At 36.1% G+C, this 21,220-nt stretch overlaps 1 protein-coding gene across 1 annotated transcript in view; it reads left to right on the top strand.

The window, feature by feature from the left end:
* Positions 1 to 873: 873 nt before the first annotated feature.
* Positions 874 to 21,220, top strand: part of LOC120780734 — a 29,753-nt gene continuing 9,406 nt past the window's right edge. The window contains exons 1-4 of the mRNA XM_040112992.1: positions 874 to 921; positions 1,208 to 1,214; positions 1,277 to 1,368; positions 6,316 to 6,573. Coding sequence (XP_039968926.1) covers positions 874 to 921; positions 1,208 to 1,214; positions 1,277 to 1,368; positions 6,316 to 6,573 — 405 coding nt within the window. The remainder of the gene's footprint in view (positions 922 to 1,207; positions 1,215 to 1,276; positions 1,369 to 6,315; positions 6,574 to 21,220) is intronic.

Here is a 21,220-nt window from a genome sequence, read left to right as displayed (position 1 = left end):
TAAATGACGGATAATGAAATCTCGATTATCACTTTATCATGGGAGAGTATAAAATGTTCGGTGACACCCGAACTTAACCCTTCCTTACTTGTTCAACTTCGAATTGTAAACCAGAGAAATGTGACTCTCCACATAACAATAATTTCATTCTCTTGTTGCTGCCCGATATTTTAAATTGTCAATAATGCCCCATTAGACATTGTACTTGACCAATTCGGCTCATATATTAATAATGATATATGGTAAACGTAAACGGGTAGAAATATAGTATATAATGTATAATACAAGTATGTAGATGGGCAAGTTAGAGTAGCTTCAAGCTCAAGAAATTATCGGTATTATTTCTTTTATGTGAAATAGTAGTTAGCAAGAAATTTTGACATTCCATATCGCACCGTAAATGTTAAAAAGTAGAAGAAGAAGAGTGTGAAAAACTAATCAAACAGAAAAAATATTTGGGCAAGAGTAATTGGTATACAAAAAAGCAAAGCCTTAACCAAACAGAAAAGATATTTGAGCAAGAGCAATTGGTAAGTTTCCCATTATGTATGTATATTTAAATTTATTTTAAAATATCATGATTAATTATTATTATTTATTTTTCAGGTGGTCAGGTGAAAAACTAATCAAACAGAAAAGATATTTGAGCAAGAGCAATTGGTAAGTTTCCCATTATGTATATTTAAATTTATTTAAAAATATCATGACTAATTATTATTATTTAATTTCCAGGTGGTCCTTTTTAGTATCTATAATGGAAGACGAAGAGTAGATTTTATATAATATTTCACCAAATTATAGTGTCTATATTATTTATTATATTTTAGGTCCAATTTTATGATGTTGATGAACTGTGGCACATTCAGGACCATCATGGAGTCTGGAAATAACAAAATAAGACGCAGGAGACCCTGTCATTGGGTGAGCCCATATCTCAAAGCAAGGAATGAGAAGGGGAGGTTTTTCATCGATTTAAAAAACTTGCGAAAAGATTATGTAAATTCTACATCTGGATCTGTTCCATTGCAAAATAATGCAACATTTCTTTGAATTTTTCAATATTTATGTTTATTTATAAAAACAATAATTACTATTTATTTTATGTATACCATGTATACAGAAGAAGATACCATGTATACATATATGTTTTTTATAAAAAGAAGTTTAATGTTTCCAAATTTTATATATTTATTTCATAACTAATCAGAAGATAAGTGAGTATAAAAAGATATTTGTTTTAATTTTTTGATTTAAATTCATTAACTTTCTGTAACAGCATACTATAGAATTCCATACACATATCATCACCAACTGTCCGTGGAAGCTTATTCAACAACCCGTCAAAACTATCAAGGACTTGCGCATATGGTAAGTTGTTCTTTGCTGCTACCAAATCTTCTTGCTTCTTTAAAATATGGTTGAATACTTATGGTGGGTGTTGAATTCAGCAAAATACACAAACAAAAAATAAAACATGCACTTTATATACATCCATTTACATACACGTTATTATACACTTGCTTAATCATATTGCGGAACACTTAACACCACCATATTCGTTCTATTTATGTGGGCCACTTTGGCGTGATAGCGATAGCTCTCCAGTAAGCTAATTCATCCAGCTTTGCACTCACTAACTAAATAAACATAAAAAAATAAAATAAAGTTAAGAGATTCATAAAATAAAACTTTAATTCATATACACTTACCAGTTTTGCCAACCGAATTGCTTATGTGGACCCAGACCTGCTCCACAGCATTTTTATTCGAATGCATAACGTTTGTTATGTCCCATATTCGGGGCCACTCCTCCACTTCTTTAATTAGTTGTCGTTTTTCACCTGCTGTGAAATTTTTTTTTCTCTTTCGCCGCTTTGCTACAGGTATTAAATCTTCCATTTCCAAGGGTTAAACAAAATAACATAAAAAATTCAAATAAAACCACAAACCTACTTCTTCTTCCCACTCAATTTGCGTCAGAAATATATAGAAGCTGTTATGTTTCTTCGCAAAACCAGTGTTGCCTATTCACAAATTATAAAATAAAAGTAGTAAATATACTTACTGAATTTCTTAAGAGCTGGATGTTGCCACAAGAAAACTTCTTGATTATTTCTTAAGAGTTTTTTATATGAAGTTTTTGCTTTTCTTGAGAGCTGGTAACCCACCTTTAATGAGAACAAAACTAGCCATCTTTGTGTAAAGCATTTCGCGCAGGGCATACATTCATAGCGGAACAGCCATACGCGATTGTTTTTTCGTCGCTGTCTAAGCTACGACAAATTGAAGAAACGCAAGTGTACGTGTGATATCAGTCAGAACAATTGTGCCCTGAAGTGCTGACCACTGAATCTACATGACGCCAATCATGCGCAAATTTAATTTCTAAGAAACATACATACTGATACATAGATAGTACTACTAATACTATCTATATGATTTCTATTAGTTAGATATAACTATTAGTTAAGTATATAGCATTTGGGTGAAGCAACTTGTGTTAGTTAACAAAAAAATTAATCATTTCGTGTGTTAATAAGCATTGGTTTTTGGGGGAGTAATACTGTTGAATTTGGGCTGTGCACCAGTGAAATCAACCGAGTCCAATCGACAATGGACTACATATCCATTCCCAATATTTAGCAATTTTATTATTTTTCAGGAAGGATCAGTATGAAATTGTACGCATATTTATGTACAAATCCATTCATTAATTTAAATCAAAAATACATACCTACACAACAGGTGTATAAAATTATACATAAAATAATATCAGACTCCAATATCCAACAATATGGTAACCCATAAAAAAGTGAAACAGCTTAATTTTAGATTTGTATTGAAATAATTGATTCTTACGGCTTTTCGCTTTAAAACCAAGTTTCGTGGAATGTATCAAGGCCGTTAAGCGAAGTATGAAAGGGCCCGAGATTATTTAGCGCCCTTAGCAACTGCCAAATTCTGCGCCCATTCAAAGCCTCTTTTGTTTAAAAAACAAACATTATTACTTATACTCTAAACGGTTTTCAACTCCACTTAGTTGAATTAAGTACATCTACCATTTTTAGTTGATGTTTTTTTGGTGTTGCCAACCCTAAAAATGTAGATTTGACAAGTAATTAAACAGCTGCAAATTTCTAAATAAATAATTAAAACAACTCAAATCAGTTTTTGTTCACGAAATGGTCAATAATGTTTAAAATGAACAATAGTTTCGTAATATATTAGAATGACATATATATTTGGGCCAAAACTAATGTGCTGCGCCTTAGAACAAGCCAGTCAGCCAGATCTATTTGATGTCCATAACATAAAGTAAAGCAAAGTTTGAGTATTATTTAAATGTATAATTGCAAAACTACTATGAAAGAATTAACTAATTTGAAAGATCGCTGGGCTTGAGGCATTTGAGTCGTTTTGGTGGTACATCTCTAGAAGTTAAACTACTACTACCTACTTCTACCTACTTGTTCGTTACAATGCTATAGCAATCTTGCATTATGTACTGCTTTAATTTTTAATATTTCTGTGTTAACCGAGTTTACGCCTAGATCACGCTCTATATCAGCACATCTACAATACCAACTAAGACGAAGACATTTAGTCTTAGTACTTTGTTTTGAAATTGTTGGACGACTTTCTTATTATTTGCGTTAGTACATCTCCAGGGTTGAGCATCACATCGGTCGGAGTATTTGTATGTAGAAAAGTAACTTATATTCGAACACTGATTTGTTTCTATTCAATTCCACTGTCACAGAGTTGATAACCTTAATGCAAAAAAAAGGTGTAGTTTGACAAGACTTGAACCGATATTTTTTTTGATAGGTTAAGTTGATACGATAATACCGAACTTCAAAACTTCAACCAAAATTAGGTTGGGTATGAAAATTATTATAATTTTTTAGTAGTACAAAAAAATTAAAAGGGAGACTTTAGTATACCGTCCCAGGATTTCGGGATTAAAATGGGTATGGTCGGATAGAGGGGGTTCTCCAGATCAAGAATGTATATAGTTTCAGCCGCAGCAAACTTACAGTTTTCGAGATATTTGCGTTAAAAGTTGAAAATTACTACTATTTGAATTACGTATTTTAAAATTATTTTTACACTTATATTTTTAATTTTTATGTTCACTAACACTTCATTTAATCGTTTGTATACATTTTTTTATATTATATAGTACAAAAATAGTTTTATATCAATATTAAACTTATTGTTCAAATCTATTTATTTGACAACAACTAAAGGGTTGCAGTCTATCAAATAATCAGTGTTACCTTATCAACATATTTTATAAATGCACTAGAAGAAATAAAGAATATAGATTATTCCCAAGAAAAGGATTTTTGCAATTGTCTATCAGAAAAAATCTTTTTGTTACCCGTCAATAGGGTGTGTCAAGTTTTTTTTTGCGTAAAATTATTTTTTGCGTTGGCGGCCTCCGGCTTCAAAAAAATAACCCTGGTCGGTCCAACACGGTGGTGTCTCAAGTGTTTTTCGCGTAAAATTCCTTTTTGTAATGTCGGCCTTCGTCCGCGCTTCAAAAAATAACCCGGGTCGGTCCAACACCGGGGTCTGTACATTTTTTTCGCGTAAAACTCCTGTTTGTGTTGGCGGCCTTCGGCCCCGCTTCAAAAAAATAATCCTGGTCATCCAATACCGGGGTGTGACAAGGTTTTTTCGCGTTAAATTCCTTTTTGTTAGTCTTTATTTCTATTGAATTTTTGTTAGTTTGTTCAAATATATTTGTATGGTAATACTGATTATTTGACAGTTTGTACCTCTTTCGTTATTGTTAAGTAAATGGATTTGAACAATAAGTTAAATATTGAATTAACACTATTTTTCAACTATATAATGTAAAATAAATGTGTACAAACGAATTAGTCAAGTACTAGTGGATATAAAAGTGCAAAATATAAGTGTAATATTAATTTTAAATCGCAAAAATACGTAATTCAAATAGTAGTAGTTTTCAAATTGAAACGCAAATATTTCGAAAATAATTGATTTCTTGCAGCTATAACTATATATTTTCTTGATCTAGAGAACCTCCTCCATCCGACCATACCCATATGATTCCCAAAATCCTGGGATGGTATTCTAAAGCCGACCCAAAAATATTGCCAAAATTGGTAGGGTTTGAGAAGTTTCAATTTGAGAAACTGCACTCTCCACTAGCAACGGATACAGGAAGTTGTGGAAAAGTTTTTACTAAATTTCGTATAAATAAATTTCTTTTCTTTATGTCGTATTGACTTTATACCGCATATATCGGTTAATCTCTGAGATATATGTATAATTGAAGTTCAGAGAGTGCATTTTTCTTATAACAGTGTAAAATTATGGCTAAACAGGAAAATGGATTCTACCCCTAGCCCCATATACCTGATATAAGAATTTATATACGGCTTTAAACAGAAAATATATGTCATTATGTAAGATATCTTAATTAAGTGAAGTTGTAATATTGTGTTAATTAACCCAACGTTATACTATACTGTATGGAAACTTATTCCCGAGTATACCATACTATAGCACTATTGCGCAACTCACATGGGAGTGTCCAGAAACGACACTTTTACATAAAGCTCGAGCAGCTCACGATTTCCGGTCTCAGACCATGTTTCTCTGGGTACCCAAAAACAACCGTTTGATAAAAAACGCCACCAGTTGAAACTTTTTTCAACTAATCGTATCATTCATCGATTGAAGATTAATAATGGCAAAATACTTAAAAATTTATTTAAAAATATTGCTTAGCATCGCAAATTGGCTCATCTTCCCCTCATAATTGAACAGTATTTTCTGCTTCCCCAAGAAAACGTGCAGTTTCTGATCGAAAATATGTATATACATGAATATGTCATATTTTGTGTGCAAATCAGCGGAATACTCACAATCAACGCTTAGCAACGTGTACTATACAAGAACGAGCACTAGGTTAATAATATGAATAATACTCCTGTTGTTTCATAATAATGTAATATAATGCGAAAATATGAAACTATGTACAAAATGTAATAAATGAAGTAATTTTATACATTATTTTATTTAAATAAAAAATATATAAAGAAAATTTTGCAAAATACCCCCCCTAAAATTCACAGCGGAAAGTACCACAACTGGCTTGTTTAACAGCTTAATTATATCAATTTTAAGAAAGAAACGGTAACATTGCACGGCTAATAATTAAAAACGACTTATTACTCAGGTAATAATTAAAAAGAAAGGAGTAATGCATGTAAACACATTTTTTTCATTTTCAACTTATTCCTCGGATTATAAGAAATTTTTTTTTATTATTTTTAGCTGCAGTCGTCTAGAATCAATACTTTAAACTTTCAAGATGAAACAGATGAGAAATTACGACAAGCAAATACATTTGTCCAAACACTCAGGGATGAACAAATTATTTATAGAACTTTTGATCATCCAGTAGGAAATGTGCAAAACATACCTTACGGCGTTAAATACTGTATACAAGGATATTTTCTTCCTTCTTCAGGCACAATGTATGAATTCGTTAGTTATCATCCATTGATGCAATATTATGGATTCACTCCGGACGTAAGTAAATATTTAGATATTCTATCAAATTTAACAATTTATGTAATGTTAATGTAATGCTACAACTTTTCTAATACACATCCATGTAGAGCAGTCTTTCCCAAAGTGGGCGATAACGCCCCCTTTTGGGCGCTGCAGGTGTCAAGGGGGCGGTAAGAGACCCAGAAAGAAAATGGGGGCGTTGTGTAGAGGCCTGGGGGGTGATTTGTAATTTTATTTAGCTAGGATGCAACTACTGCATGAGCTCTCGACTCTCAACAACAACTTGTGAACATCAACTAAGGGTAAGGTTTGTTTCGTCGAAAAAAGACCTTTTTTCATGAATTTTTTTCGAAAAAATTATTGCTGTAGGTTTATTTTACTTATTATTATATGAAAGTACAACATTTGAAGGATACTTAAAAAAAAGTTTTTTCGAAAAATACGAGGAATAACGGATATATCGTCGATCTCTGCAGGCACCTCGAAAAAAAGTTTTTGTGCGGTGACCAACCTACAGCATCACTAGATTATCTGAAACCAAAAAATCAAAATGCTTTCTTTAGTTTATTAGTTTATCTTTCAATTGACGTCGAGTTTTTGTTTTTAATTTTTCAATTTTTCAATTTTTGGTACCATTTTCAAGCCAAAATGACATATTTGTTATTGTAAAATTGTTAGTAATTAAAAAACTCGACGTCATTCGAGAGCTATATATATGTAGAATATTTGTTCAAAATTTCAAAACGATCGAGGCAGTAGTTTTTTCTGTAGGCTGGTCACCGACTTCAAAAATGACATATTTGGGAAAATCAATTCAAAGTTTTGTACACTCAGCGCAGGTAGCTGGAAGGCGCGCAAACCTAAGTTAGAGGTACCGTTATTCAACCTGCTGTAACTTCGTTAGTTTTTCTCCGAATGACCTAAAACTTTGACACGATATTCTTCAGATGTTGATGGTTCAGAAAAAAAATGGGAAAAAAGTTGTCAAACCGATTATCCGAAAAATTCCTTTGAGTAATAATTCTGTGGAAAGACGAATTGATGAAATGGCTGAAAACATTGAAGAATCATTGTGGGATCACCTGAGGTCAAGTCAATTTTCAATTCAGCTGGATGAGTCCACTTTACCTACTAATGAAGCATTGTTGTTGTCTTACGTGAGTTTTATTAAAGATGAGAAAATATGTGAAGAACTATTATTTACTAGAAATTTAAAGACCGATACAAAAGGCGAAACCATATTCAATATATTGGAAAAGTTTTGCGATGAGAAAGAAATTCCTTTGAAAAACAACATGATTTCAGTTGCTACGGATGGCGCTCCGGCTATAACAGGGTGCCATAAAGGCTTCATAGCGTACTTAAAAAATAAAATTCCAGATGTCCTTGATGTACATTGCGTTATTCATAGACAACATTTAGTTGCTAGAAACTTAAGTGAAAAACTATTTCAATCACTGCAATATGTCATCAAAGCAGTCAATAAAATCCGCACAGCTCTTTGAATGATAGATTATTTCATCAGCTTTGTGTTACTAATGACGAGGATTTCAATCGTTTGTTGTTTCATACTGATGTTCGTTGGCTATCAAGAGGCAATTGTCTGTCTCAATTTTACAACCTGTTTGACTCTGTTACAGAGTTCTTGGAAACTAAAGATACAGAATTGCAAGACAAGCTCATAACATCAAAGAATGATATAGCTTACATGACAGACATGTATAAATTGTTCAACGACATGAATCTCCAACTGCAGGGCGATAAACTAAATTTAATTAAAACAAAAAACGTCGTTGCAGCTTTCGCAGCCAAACTGCTTCTACACAAAAAGAATCTGGGCAGACGTGAGTTTCACAATTTTCCGAATTTATCAGTATCATGCAGTAACGACGAATTGTTTGCCTACTGCCAACATTTGGAAAACCTCCACTTTGACTTTACCGAACGATACCAGGACATTTTGAACTTGGAAATACCAGACTGGGTGTTGGATCCGTATTCAAATGTCAACACAGCAATGTCACCTCAGCTGGAAGAAGAACTTATAGAATTGACAACAAACGAGGAAATAAAAATCAAGTTCAAAAATGGTTACCAAGAATTTTGGCTACAAAAACCGATCCCGCAATTGTACCCTGGATTGTGGTCAATCGTTCAACGATTATCGATAGCATTCCCATCGTCATATTTATGTGAACGTGGATTTAGTGTTGTGACAACACTGCTTACTAAAAAGAGAAATCGTTTGCTTCTTACCGAACGTGGCGACTTGCGACTGTTCCTGAGTAAATTAGAACCTGATATTAACAAACGTATTAAACAGCATCAGATTCATCCTTCACATTAGTTTTTATACGGATATAAGGATCGATTGTTTCAGTTTTATTTTTAATAAAAGATTCTCTGTTTTAATACTATAAAGTTGTGTTTCAATAATCATTCTTATTGGCAGGTGGAGACCGTAAGAGTTAACTTGAGACCTAAGCGCCGTTGTATGTTACCTACTGCGCTCAGGTTTCATGTTGCGGGTTATAGTAAAAGTTTCGTTTAGAATTCTCCGTTAATATACATATATAGGTGACAATAATTAATTTGAAGTTATAGTGGTTTTTAAATAGGTGAAAAAATGGGGACGCTAAAAAAATATTTATTCTCAAAGTGGGCAGTAGACAAAATAAGTTTGGGAACCACTGATGTAGAGTATTAATCATATATACGCAACTAAATGAATTTATGCAATAAGGTGGATGTTATACAATATTTAACATTATTAAATTATACACTGCACATTTGTAGGCCACGTATGCCATTAGATCTATTAAAAGTTCAGGCTGTTTTAAAAATTAAATGATAATACATGTTTAATAAAGTAAAAGTATTTGCTTTCGCACAAGCCATCAAGCGTTCGGCCATTGATCAATAGTAACATATTGCGATTAAAACATTTTCAAAATAAGTTCTTAAGTTTATTGAAAAGCTAAAAGATTTCATATATTTGTAAAGCAATCACCGTAATACGATTTTATTTAGCTCGCCACTCCTTTGAGAATACGCAAAACCTTTTATATTCTCGAAATTTGAAAAGATCAAAGGTGGGGAAATACTTTTAGGTGTTGCAAAACTGTTTATTAAATAAGTAAGGACGGGCTGATTTCGGGAGCAACCGAACATTTTAAACTCTTACAACTTGTAAGGATCAAAGCATTTATTTGGAAAATATTTTTATATTAAACACATATTATATTAAGTAAGTAAGGGCTAAGTTCGGCATAAGCGTACATTTTATATGTATAGTATATGCAAGATGCAAAGAATCAATCTAGGGAAGTACTGATGCAAACAAGTTTAGCATACATTAAATGACGACCTTTGTTTGATTCGCGTCATCGGAAACTATACTAACATCATTTTAAAATGAAGAGTCTAACCGTTTAACTGCGCACTTAATCAGATTTAAATTTGTACGAGACACACGGCAACTATGCGAGTTTGGAACTCAATGAAAATGGATAGAAGATAAACCTTGCCGTTGTTAGCCGGCCAATTTTTACAAAACCATTTCTTAGATACTTTTCACGATCTATTTGTTTAAATAATAATACTTTACATAATTTTTTGTGAAACAATTGAAATATTCACGTGTTCTTCACGCTAAAAAAAAAACTGGAAAGTATGTGACACAACGCGGAAAATATTCGCTTTTAAAACATGACCATCGTTGCGCAGTGCGCTCGCAAGCTCCCGACATCTGTGCCGCAAGAAAAGCATAAACGCATTGCGCAGCGATAGATGTGCCATACGTTTTAAAAGCGGTAGGGGGACAAAAAATTCTATGTCTTTGGAATGGCATGAAAGAACAAAGAATTTTTTGCAGATTATTAAAGGTGAATATTTCAGCGTGAAGAACACATGAAAAATTTCAATTATTTAACAAAAGATTATGTAAAATATTATTATTTAAACAAATGGATCGTGAAAAAATATCTACAATATAGCACGAGCATTTTAAAGGAGCCCGTCGACCCGGGCGCAACGTCTTGTGGGCGGCAAAACGCTCTTCGCTGTTTTTTAATATTCAGAAAAATACTTCAACAAATTTTTTACAAAATTTATTATGAGAGATAAAGAGTTGTACACTCACAATGTAATTATCTGAATAACAATGAAAAATATAAATTTTTACTCGAATACTCTTCAGTCTTTGAAATTGTCTTATATCTTTGGGCTTATATCTTTCTTAAAAATAGTGACAGAACTTAAAGATGCACTTTTCTAGCTTCGATCGCTGCAAAATCACATATCATATCATTGTAATTTAATTTAATTTTCAAGAAACATTTATAACAAGCCTCGTGTACATACAAAACAATTCCATAGTTCTTTAACCGAACATATTTTGAGAAACCAACGGATATGTCACAGTTGAAGCATAGGGCAAACTGTGAGAGCGACACATTGCGACTTAGGAGTGACAAAATAAACAGTATCTTTATTTTTACTCCGTCGTCGAGACGTGTCACTCTCACAGTAACCCTATGCTTTAAATGTAACAAATACTTTTATTTCTCCAAATTTTCAAAAATGGTATTTAAAAACTCCAATTCGGGCAAAAATTCCTGCAAATTGTGTCAAAAGTGTACAAGATATAGGGCGAAAATGGGATTTTTCTATGGCTTTTAATAAGATGTCTTGTAAATTTACTATCAATTTCCTCAAAAACCGTATTGTAAGAATTTTGGAACTTCAGAATTTGCGTGGCTTCTAGTTCCTAAATTTTATATACTTAATATCGAAGATATTTTGTAAAAATTCACTTTTGTTCGAACCACCTCATGAAACTTGTAGGTAGGTAGATAAAGGGGGCGGCAGAACATCTTTGGCCCCGGGCGCTTGAAGTTGTAGCTAGGCAACTGCATGTGATATTTTTAAAGCCCACGAGGCAGCTCAAAGCATTACTAAACTGTCCTGATAATTCGTAACATGACAAGGGGATCGGCTGATGCAGTTTTACCATCTTTCAACATAGTCCTTAATTTTGACGCTATCGTTAGCCATCTAGTTTTCACATATTCGGACAAGCGACCATTACATCTTCTTGAGCAGGCCGATGCCTTGCGCGTATTCACCTCAGGACTAAGGAGCTGTTCTCTTTGGCGCGCAACCCAGGAATTTGCCTTCGGCTCTTAATGGCGCAAGAATATGAAACAAATCACGTTAGGCACGAATTTGAGGCTCAGCATGCAAAGTAAGAAGGGGAGAAAATCTGAGACAATCTCAAAACCAATTTAATCAAATGCAATCTGGAATTCAGTAAAGCACAGGAAAACCCCCTATTTTACTAGGGAACAAGCAAATCGTACCTTACAATATGGTCAAAAAAAAATTTAACCAAATGCAATCCGGAATTCAGTAAAGGACAGGAAACCCCATATTTTACTAGGGAACAAGCAAATCGTACCTTACAATATGGCCAAAAATGGAAATGGACCCGTTCTCTAGGCTCCGTCAAAATACCAGTTTTCAGCGACAGATAGTTCAAAATAAAGTTTGGCGCAACTTAAGTTCACCTATAACAAAACCCTTTGATGAAAATCAACCAGAAAATGTAAACAAGAGGTCTGTAAATTCTCAAATAATGTCTGATTTCAGACACCAGAGAGTAAACCAATTGACACAAGGAACAACAAAGCTTCTTAGTACGAAAGGCAATGTGATCAAGCCGCTTATGGTACAGCGGATAGTAGCAGGAGATCAATGAGGTTTTTAATCTAAACTGGAGCGTCTAAATGTTACATAAAACCAAACGAAGGTCTTCTAGGCTCTGTCTCCGTACAAAATTTGTTTGTACTCAAATCAATTCACGGCTTTAATAAAAATCGAAAACAAAACCGTCATCTATATGTTTGACATCAGTAACCCATTTTCCACTTACCCGCACTCACGACTTTTGATGGCATAATTGGACTCGACCTACTGACACAGGCATGAACAACTATTGATCTTATGTCAGAATTGATTCACTTTAATGGTGGATCTGAAGCTTTGAAGTTTCCCAAATGTGCTCGAGTTAGTTTCAACAAAATTGAAGACATCGAAGTTCCACTTAATGTTCGCACGGACTTTCCACACATGATGACAAGGCATGTGAAGGCGTTTACCGACGCGAATAAATTACTTCCGTTCAGCACCAATGTGGTCGCCACCATCCGCACAAGGTACAATGAACCTGTTTACTCTAAGATGTACCCATTCTTCAAGAGAGCCGCTGATTTTGTAAATCAAGAACTTACTAAAAATTGCATTATTCCGCCGTTTAGGTCTTTTTATAACAACCCCACATGGGGTTGGTGGAGGATTTCAGGAAGTTAAATTCCAAGATTATCGCGGATAAATACCTAATGCCGAGAATCAGTACGATATTATAAACCTTGGAAAGATCAAATATTTCATTACTCTTGACTTAAAGTCCAGGCATCATCAAATTATTTTAGCAGAAAAAGGTAGAGAGAAAACATATTTTTCAGTAAACGTAGAAAAGTATGAATTCTGCCGTTTACCTTTTGGTGCTAGAGGCATCTTTCAGCGTGTCCCAGATTATATTATACGAAATATGATCGGGAAAACTAGCTATGTCGGTCAAGTGTTTAAGAGCTTTTACGACGCCAATATAAGAGCGCCCAATGAAAAACTTAGTTTTTTTTAAGACAAGTGTAGAGTTCTTGGGCTTTGTCGTGACAGAATAGGGTACAATAACTAGCTTAAATAATGTTAAGGCTATTAGAGATTTCGGGCAAAAAAGCTACTTGTTTGAATTAAGATCATTCATATGTCTTGCAAGTACTATAGATACTTTACAACCTTTAACAAAACGTATAAAAAGGCGAAAGCGAAGGATCAGCAAATTCCGTTCGAAAAATATCTCTGTGTCCTTCGACAAAATTCGGAAGTCTTGGTTGGACAAACTCAGGAATATCCTATTCAAAACCATTTGATTTAACTACTGATGCTTCCTCGATTGCCATAGGCTATCTCAAGGAAACAGACCCATAACAATGATTTCGAGAACGTTAAAGGATAGAGAGGTAAACAAAAGGGAACTCTTAGCCATCGTTTGGGTCTTAGACATCGTACGAAGCCAGGGAAATACTTTATGGTGTAAACACGCTTTCTTATTTTCATTGGGATAACTCACCTATTGGCCGATATATATGTACATATGGCACAAAGTCACCCTGAAGTTCGAAAATGTTTTATAAACTAATTTTTGACATACAGACATAGCATTATCAGAGAAGGTTTATCCGTAAATTTCAGTTATATAAATCACACATTGAACGATACTTTCGATCAAAAGCCAACTATAGGTACTGGGATCAAAATATTCGGTACCTTTTGATCATAACGTGTCATACACTAAAGGCATTATTCGGGCAAAGTTTAATCCCGTTATACTAACTGCTTCTTGGTTTGTGTACTGGAAAGTAAAAGAATTTAGTGGAATTTAAAATTGTTCTGTGTGGAAAGTAGGCGTAGTTATTATCCGATTACGCTCATTTTCACAACATTAAATCGGGTCCAGAGATATGGAATTTCACCTCGCCCATCGTCCAATTTTTACATCGGCCCCTATAAAGCCTTGTCATACCATCCCGAAGGAAAATTTTTGCATGGCGCATTTAGTTATTGATTTATCGCCCTTTTAGTAATTTTGAATAGTACGGTTATATGCGGAGTGAACGGTGTTTCATGCCATTTCATCCATTTTCACAATATAGGTAGAAGTACTTATCATATTCGTATCGAGTGAATATGGTTGTTGTGGCTTTAGTGGTTTACATTAAACTTATAGGAGGGCGGGGCCACGCCCACTTTTTAAAATTTTTTTTCCGCAGCTTGTGTGGCTACTGCGAACCCCTGTGCGAAATATGAGTTTTATATCTTAATTAAGTGCTAAGTTATGGGACTTAATAGGTTTTCGGTTAATGACTATTTTTGGGCGTGGCAGTAGTCCAATTACGCCCATCTACGAACTCGATTTTTTTTTTGTACTAAGGAACCTGTATACCAAGTTTCATCGATGATACTCAAGTGACAGCTTACACGGACGGACGGACGGACAGACAGTCAACCGGATTTCGACTTTTCTCGTCATCCACCTCGATTAGTTTTAGGTGATTCGTACAACCGTTAGCTGAACAAAACTATAATACTCTGTAGCAACTGGTTGCAAGAGCATTTTTATTTTAAAGTTAATTTAATTTTAAAATTATAGACAGAGTCTTATTATTTTTTGCTCACAGAAATATGTATGTAGTTATTTGGGAGCTACACCAATTTCTTAAAATTTCGGCATTAAACTACAGTGTATCCAGAGTTACACGTTACCTTAATTTTGTTAAAGTATGTTACAAATAACATACCGATATTTGGTACACCATATAAAGGCAACCAGAAGTTTGAAAATATTATATTACATATATAGAGGATAAAAATAGTATTGACTATGATTTTAATTGTTTGCGGCATTACTAAAGATTATAAACAGAAAAATGATCTCTTCATTAAGGTACCTCACACACCATCACCAAGATACATATAAGGAGTAAAGGCAAGCGGATGTTTGAACAAACTGATATTAATTATTTGGTGGTTAGGGCAAGTTTTTAACCGATTTTATAAATTTTGTGCACAACCAAAAATACGGTCTTTCAATATCATTAAAGTAGCTCATATTTTGACCAGCTGTCTGTTGTGATTGCAGCTTCTCGACGTCAAACCTTCTTTGTGCTTGTTGACGTGCATTTTTTTTTTTGCTGCATAGAGGCGAGTGGGTATATTGTCTGCAACAAGTTAGAGGTCCGAATCAATGCTAAGACCTCAGAGCGTAATCACATAAAAGATAATGGAGACGTGTCTTCTGGCTTTTGATCCGGGGACAGAAAGGTAGCTTGATGAATTTTCTTGTGCCGGAATGTAGTACTACAGATAGCCATATTTCGGGCCCCAGTGAAGTCGAGCAGCCTCAACGCATTTGGAGATGTTTCATTGTGGGCGCTGAATTTACCGACCGTTGTGTAAAAGATACAAACATCCGGTTGGCTTTATATGTTATATGTCGGTCAATATGTATATGTATACCTATTAGATATAAGTGTGGCTAAAATAAACTTAGCTTGGTGCTCTGGAAAATTTAGCAATACTTATATGAAATATGTTTTTGTTATTCTCTTACAACATGTGTAGTAGTTTTGTTCACGTCTACGTTGTTCTGTGTTCCGTGGCAAAAAAATGGAGGACGAGCTCGTAGATGACCCTAATCGAACCACTGCCACACCCTATCAATGTCATTTAACGTAAAGTTATACAAGGCCATAACTAAGGAATAAATTAAGATGGAGAACCGTAATTGAGTACAGTAGATTGTAGTAGCAAATTCCGCATTAAAAATTAAAAAAAAATGCGCGTGGTCCTAGAAGGTAGGTTTAATATACATATCCTAAATCATTCACAAAAATAGATGAAATTGGATGGTAACCCCACAAACTCCCCACATAAGGTTACAAACTACAAATAGCGCGTTAAATGAATAACTAAATGCGCCAAAGACACCGAATTTTACTCATGAAATGGTGAGTGAGTTCAAGCAAAATGAGGAAAGTTCTCTGATTGCCATTCACTTGGGAGTGGCCAGAACGTTCCTTTTTACATATGGCTCAAACAGCTCACGACATCCGCTCATGGGCCAAGTATCCTCTGAGAAGCCAAAGAACATCCGTTTTGAAGGCGAGCTAAAGTGAGAAGGCGAAACATCTCCTCCACAGGGTTATGCTTTAGGTTACAGACCCGCCACGTTAAAAAGCTCTACCAATGAAAACTAATCGACAACCTCGGGTGTGAGTCCCCATTTTGATGACGACCGTAGCAAATGAATTAAGGATTACGATATAAGGGCATGCATCTGGAATGTCCGGTCCCTTAAGTGGGAAGGTGCCGCTGCCCAGCTGGTTGATGTCCTCGAGAAAATAAAGGCTGACATCACCGCCTAACAAGAAATGTGATGGACGGGCAAGGACCAGTAGGTCCTTGTGGCATTTACTACAGTGTTCATATAAAGGAGCGCAAATTCAGTGTAGGATTCGTAGTGTGAGAGAGACTCCGTCGCCAAGTACTATCATTCCCCCTGGTGAATGAAGGTCTAGCCATAATTCGTATCACAGCGAAGTTCTTTAACACTCCGACGAAAGAGAAGGACGATGTGACCAAAGATGTCTTCTATGACCTTTCAGGCCTCAGATTGTCCGTAAGTCTGTTTTCCTATAAAGTTTGTTATTTTACTTTCTTATGAGTTTCATCATATTATGAATTTACTGTTTTGTTTTTTGTTGAAAAGTCGATTCAATATTTCTAATAATTTCTTTGACATCTTTAATGAGCAAGATCACGTCAAGTGGACCCCCCTTGCCAACTTCATCATAAAAATTAGGTCCATGTATATTTTGTATAAGAAGGCTTATGCCTCAAACGATTTTTCAAACTTTAATTTTTTAATTGAAAATTTTAGGTACATTGAATTAAAAAAAAGTTTTTAAATCAAACGTTGGATATAAATGAGTGGAATTTTCAGGATTTGCTGGAAAATATTGATATTTTGATGTGGCAATAATATCTGCAAATATATGTTTTACCATATTGTTAATTAAATTTTAAGTTAACAACTAAAAATTTTAGTGACTTCTCGATAAAGGTGTGAGGTTTTTCTTTATCATTTACATCCGCTGCCCAGCTGGTTGATGTCCTCGTGAAAATAAAGGCTGACATCACCGCCGTCCAAGAAATGCGATGGACGGGACAAGGACAGAGACGAGTAGGTCCTTGTGACATTTACTACAGTGGCCATATAAAGGAGCGCAAGTTTGGTGTGGGATTCGTGGTGGGAGAGAGACTCCGTCGCCGAGTACTATCATTCACTCCGGTGAATGAACGTCTAGCCACAATCCGCATCAAAGCGAGGTTCTTCAACATATCGCTGATCTGCGCCCACGCTCCGACGGATGAGAAGGACGATGTGACCAAAGATGCCTTTTATGAGTGCTTGGAACGCACTTATGAGAGATGCCCACGCCCTGATGTCAAAATCGTGCTTGGCGACTTTAACGCCAGGGTGGGCAAAGAAGGTATCTTCGGCAATACGGGCGGTAAATTCAGCCTCCACGAGGAAACATCCCCAAATGGGTTGAGGCTGATTGACTTCGCCGGGGCCCGAAATATGGTTATCTGTAGTACTAGATTCCAGCACAAAAAAATTCATCAAGCTACCTGGCTGTCTCCGGATCGAAAAACTACCAACCAAATCGATCATATTGTGATAGACGGAAGACACGTCTCCAATGTTTTAGATGTGCGTGCGCTCCGTGGTCCTAACATCGACTCGGACCACTATCTTGTTGCAGCCAAGATTCGCACCCGCCTCTGTGCAGCAAAAAACGCACGCCAACAAACACAAGGAAGGTTCGACGTCGAAAAGCTGCAATCACAACAAACTGCCGAACAATTTTCTACTCGGCTTGCACTCCTGCTCTCTGAGAGCACTCATCAACAACTCGGAATAAGGGAACTGTGGGACGGCATTTAAAACTCGTTACGTACAGCTGCATCCGAAACCCTTGGTTTTCGGAAAGTGCAAAAGAACAACTGGTACGACGAGGAGTGCCGCGCCGCAGCGTAGAGAAAACAGGCTGCCTACCTTACAACGTTACGATCGACCACAACACGTGCGGGATGGGATAGATTCCGACAATTGAAGAGGGAAGCGAGACGCATCTGCAGACAGAAAAAGAAAAAGGCCGAAATGCGTGAGTATGAAGAGCTTGATAAGCTGGCCGACAGGAGTAATGCTCGAAAATTCTACGAAAAAATGCGGCGGCTTACAGAAGGTTTCAAGACCGGAGCATACTCTTGTAGAACCCCCAAAGGTGATCTAGTGACCGATGCCCAGAGCATACTTAAATTATGGAGGGAACACTTCTCCAGCCTGCTGAATGGCAGAGAATGCACAACGCCAGGAGAAGGCGAACCCGATTCCCCAATCGATGACGATGGAGCAGACGTCCCATTACCCGACCATGAAGAAGTTCGAATAGCAATTACCCGCCTGAAGAACAACAAAGCGGCGGGGGCCGATGGATTACCGGCCGAGCTATTCAAACACGGCGGCTAAGAACTGATAAGGAGCATGCATCAGCTTCTTTGTAAAATATGGTCGGACGAAAGCATGCCCAACGATTGCAATTTAAGTGTGCTATGCCCAATCCATAAAAAAGGAGACCCCACAATCTGCGCCAACTACCGTGGGATAAGCCTCCTCAACATCGCATATAAGGTTCTATCGAGCGTATTGTGTGAAAGATTTAAGCCCACCGTCAACAAACTGATTGGACCTTATCAGTGTGGCTTCAGACCTGGAAAATCAACAACCGACCAGATATTCACCATGCGCCAAATCTTGGAAAAGACCCGTGAAAGGAGAATCGACACACACCACCTCTTCGTCGATTTCAAAGCTGCTTTCGACAGCACGAAAAGGAACTGCCTCTATGCCGCGATGTCTGAATTTGGTATCCCCGCAAAACTAATACGGCTGTGTAAACTGACGTTGAGCAACACGAAGAGCTCCGTCAGAATCGGGAAGGACCTCTCCGAGCCGTTCGATACCAAACGAGGTTTCAGACAAGGCGATTCCCTATCGTGTGACTTTTTCCACCTGCTTCTGGAGAAAATAGTTCGAGCTGCAGAACTTAGTAGAGAAGGTACCATCTTTTATAAGAGTGTACAGCTGCTGGCGTATGCTGATGATATTGATATCATCAACACTCCAGCTCTGAAAGTATTCGACGCTGTACCCCCGGGGGAAGCAGAGGAAGAGGAAGACCTCCACTCCGTTGGAAGGACCAAGTGGAGAAGGACCTGGCTACGCTCGGAATATCCAATTGGCGCCACGTAGCGAAAAGGAGAAACGACTGGCGCGCTGTTGTTAACTCGGCTATAATCGCGTAAGCGGTGTCTACGCCAATTAAGAAGAAGAAGAATTTACATCCGTTATTTAATTAATTTAAGATTCCGTCAGAAAAATACTCAATACAATACTCGCCATTAGTTTAAATAAAATATGTCTATTTCAAACAGCAATCCGTTTTGTTTTATTGCCTTATTTTAGTTCGCGTCAGCTAAAATTATATAATATATTCTAACATTCCTAATTTACAGTGCCTAAAAATGTCGGAATCCCAAAAAAACCAAGCCTACATTCCATATAACTCAATTTAAAATCCCAATCTATTCTTTACCTTTGCAGTATACAAATTAAACATCAATGAAGTTATCAGAATAAGACTATCCACAAAAAGTGCTCTTAAGGTATTTCATCTTAAGCCCACAAATTTTCGAAATTGGACTATATTCAAGGACACAGATACCAATTATGTCTACACTAGGGCATCTGGATGATTTTTTACCGAAATCTGTGAGGTCTAGTATTTAAATATATACATTTTTTCAAACTTCCGGTGGACTTTATACCCCTTCTGTTGGTCAATACAAGGCGCTTTCGAAAGTGAAAAGGACTTTTTGAATCTAGCGCCCCCTGGTGGCGTCATCTGTATATGTCGACTGGAAAGTGAGAATTTCATGACATTTTTTTTAAAGTGTCAGTATGTTTGTGTTATCGGTGCGAAAATGAGCTCGAACAAAGAGCCAACATAAAATTTTGTTTTAAAATTGGTAATACTTTTACCGAAACGTTTAGGTATATAAAAACTAATAGACATGTTGACCGATTCTACCCATTTTTTCATACAGCCGTAATATTATCAGGAAAGGTATCTCTCCAAATTTCAATTATATAACTCACAAAGTGGCCGATATTTTCGGTAAAAGTGACCGATATTTTCGGTAAAAGGTCTCAATCTCAGGCACTAGACCCCACATCGTCAATATCTGGGGGTTTGGAAAATTCCAGTCCGGTTTAACAATATTTGCAAACAAACTTTTACCTCGAATATTGTTTGGTGCTTCATTTGTATACCGGAAGGTGAAAGAAGCAGATGGATTTCAAAGCTGTGTATGTAGTCCGATTTTCAAATTGAATTCAAATTGGTAGAGTAAGTAGGTCTGGAGAAATGTGAGTTCAGATAAAGGTTGGCGGTGCTCGACCATTACCCGATATTGTCAAACCACAGGCGTCCCTCATTAATGCGAATCGTTAATTAAAATTTCTTACATATTGACAAAGAGGTACCGTTTAAAGTCAACCTGAAGTTCGAAAAAAATTATATTAAATAGTTTAAAACTTAAATATGTACATTTAAATTATTAGAGCGCGGAATCACGCCCACTTTTATTAAGTTTTTCAACCTTTGATGCCCCTTTCTAATGTAATTCATCTTCTTCTTCTTAATTGGCGTAGGCACCGCTTATGCGATTATAGCCGAGTTAACAACAGTGCACCAGTCGTTTCTTCTTTTCGCTACGTGGCGCCAATTGGATATTCCAAGCGTAGCCAGGTCCTTCTCTACCTGGTCCTTTCAACGCAGTATAGGACTTCCCCTTCCTCTGCTTCCCCCGGCGGTTACTGCGCCGAGTACTTTCAGAGCTGGAGTATTTTCGCTCA

This window comes from Bactrocera tryoni, unplaced genomic scaffold, assembly GCF_016617805.1.
Source record: "Bactrocera tryoni isolate S06 unplaced genomic scaffold, CSIRO_BtryS06_freeze2 scaffold_25, whole genome shotgun sequence".
Lineage (NCBI taxonomy): Eukaryota > Metazoa > Arthropoda > Insecta > Diptera > Tephritidae > Bactrocera > Bactrocera tryoni.
This window is presented reverse-complemented; position numbering and strand designations above follow the sequence as displayed.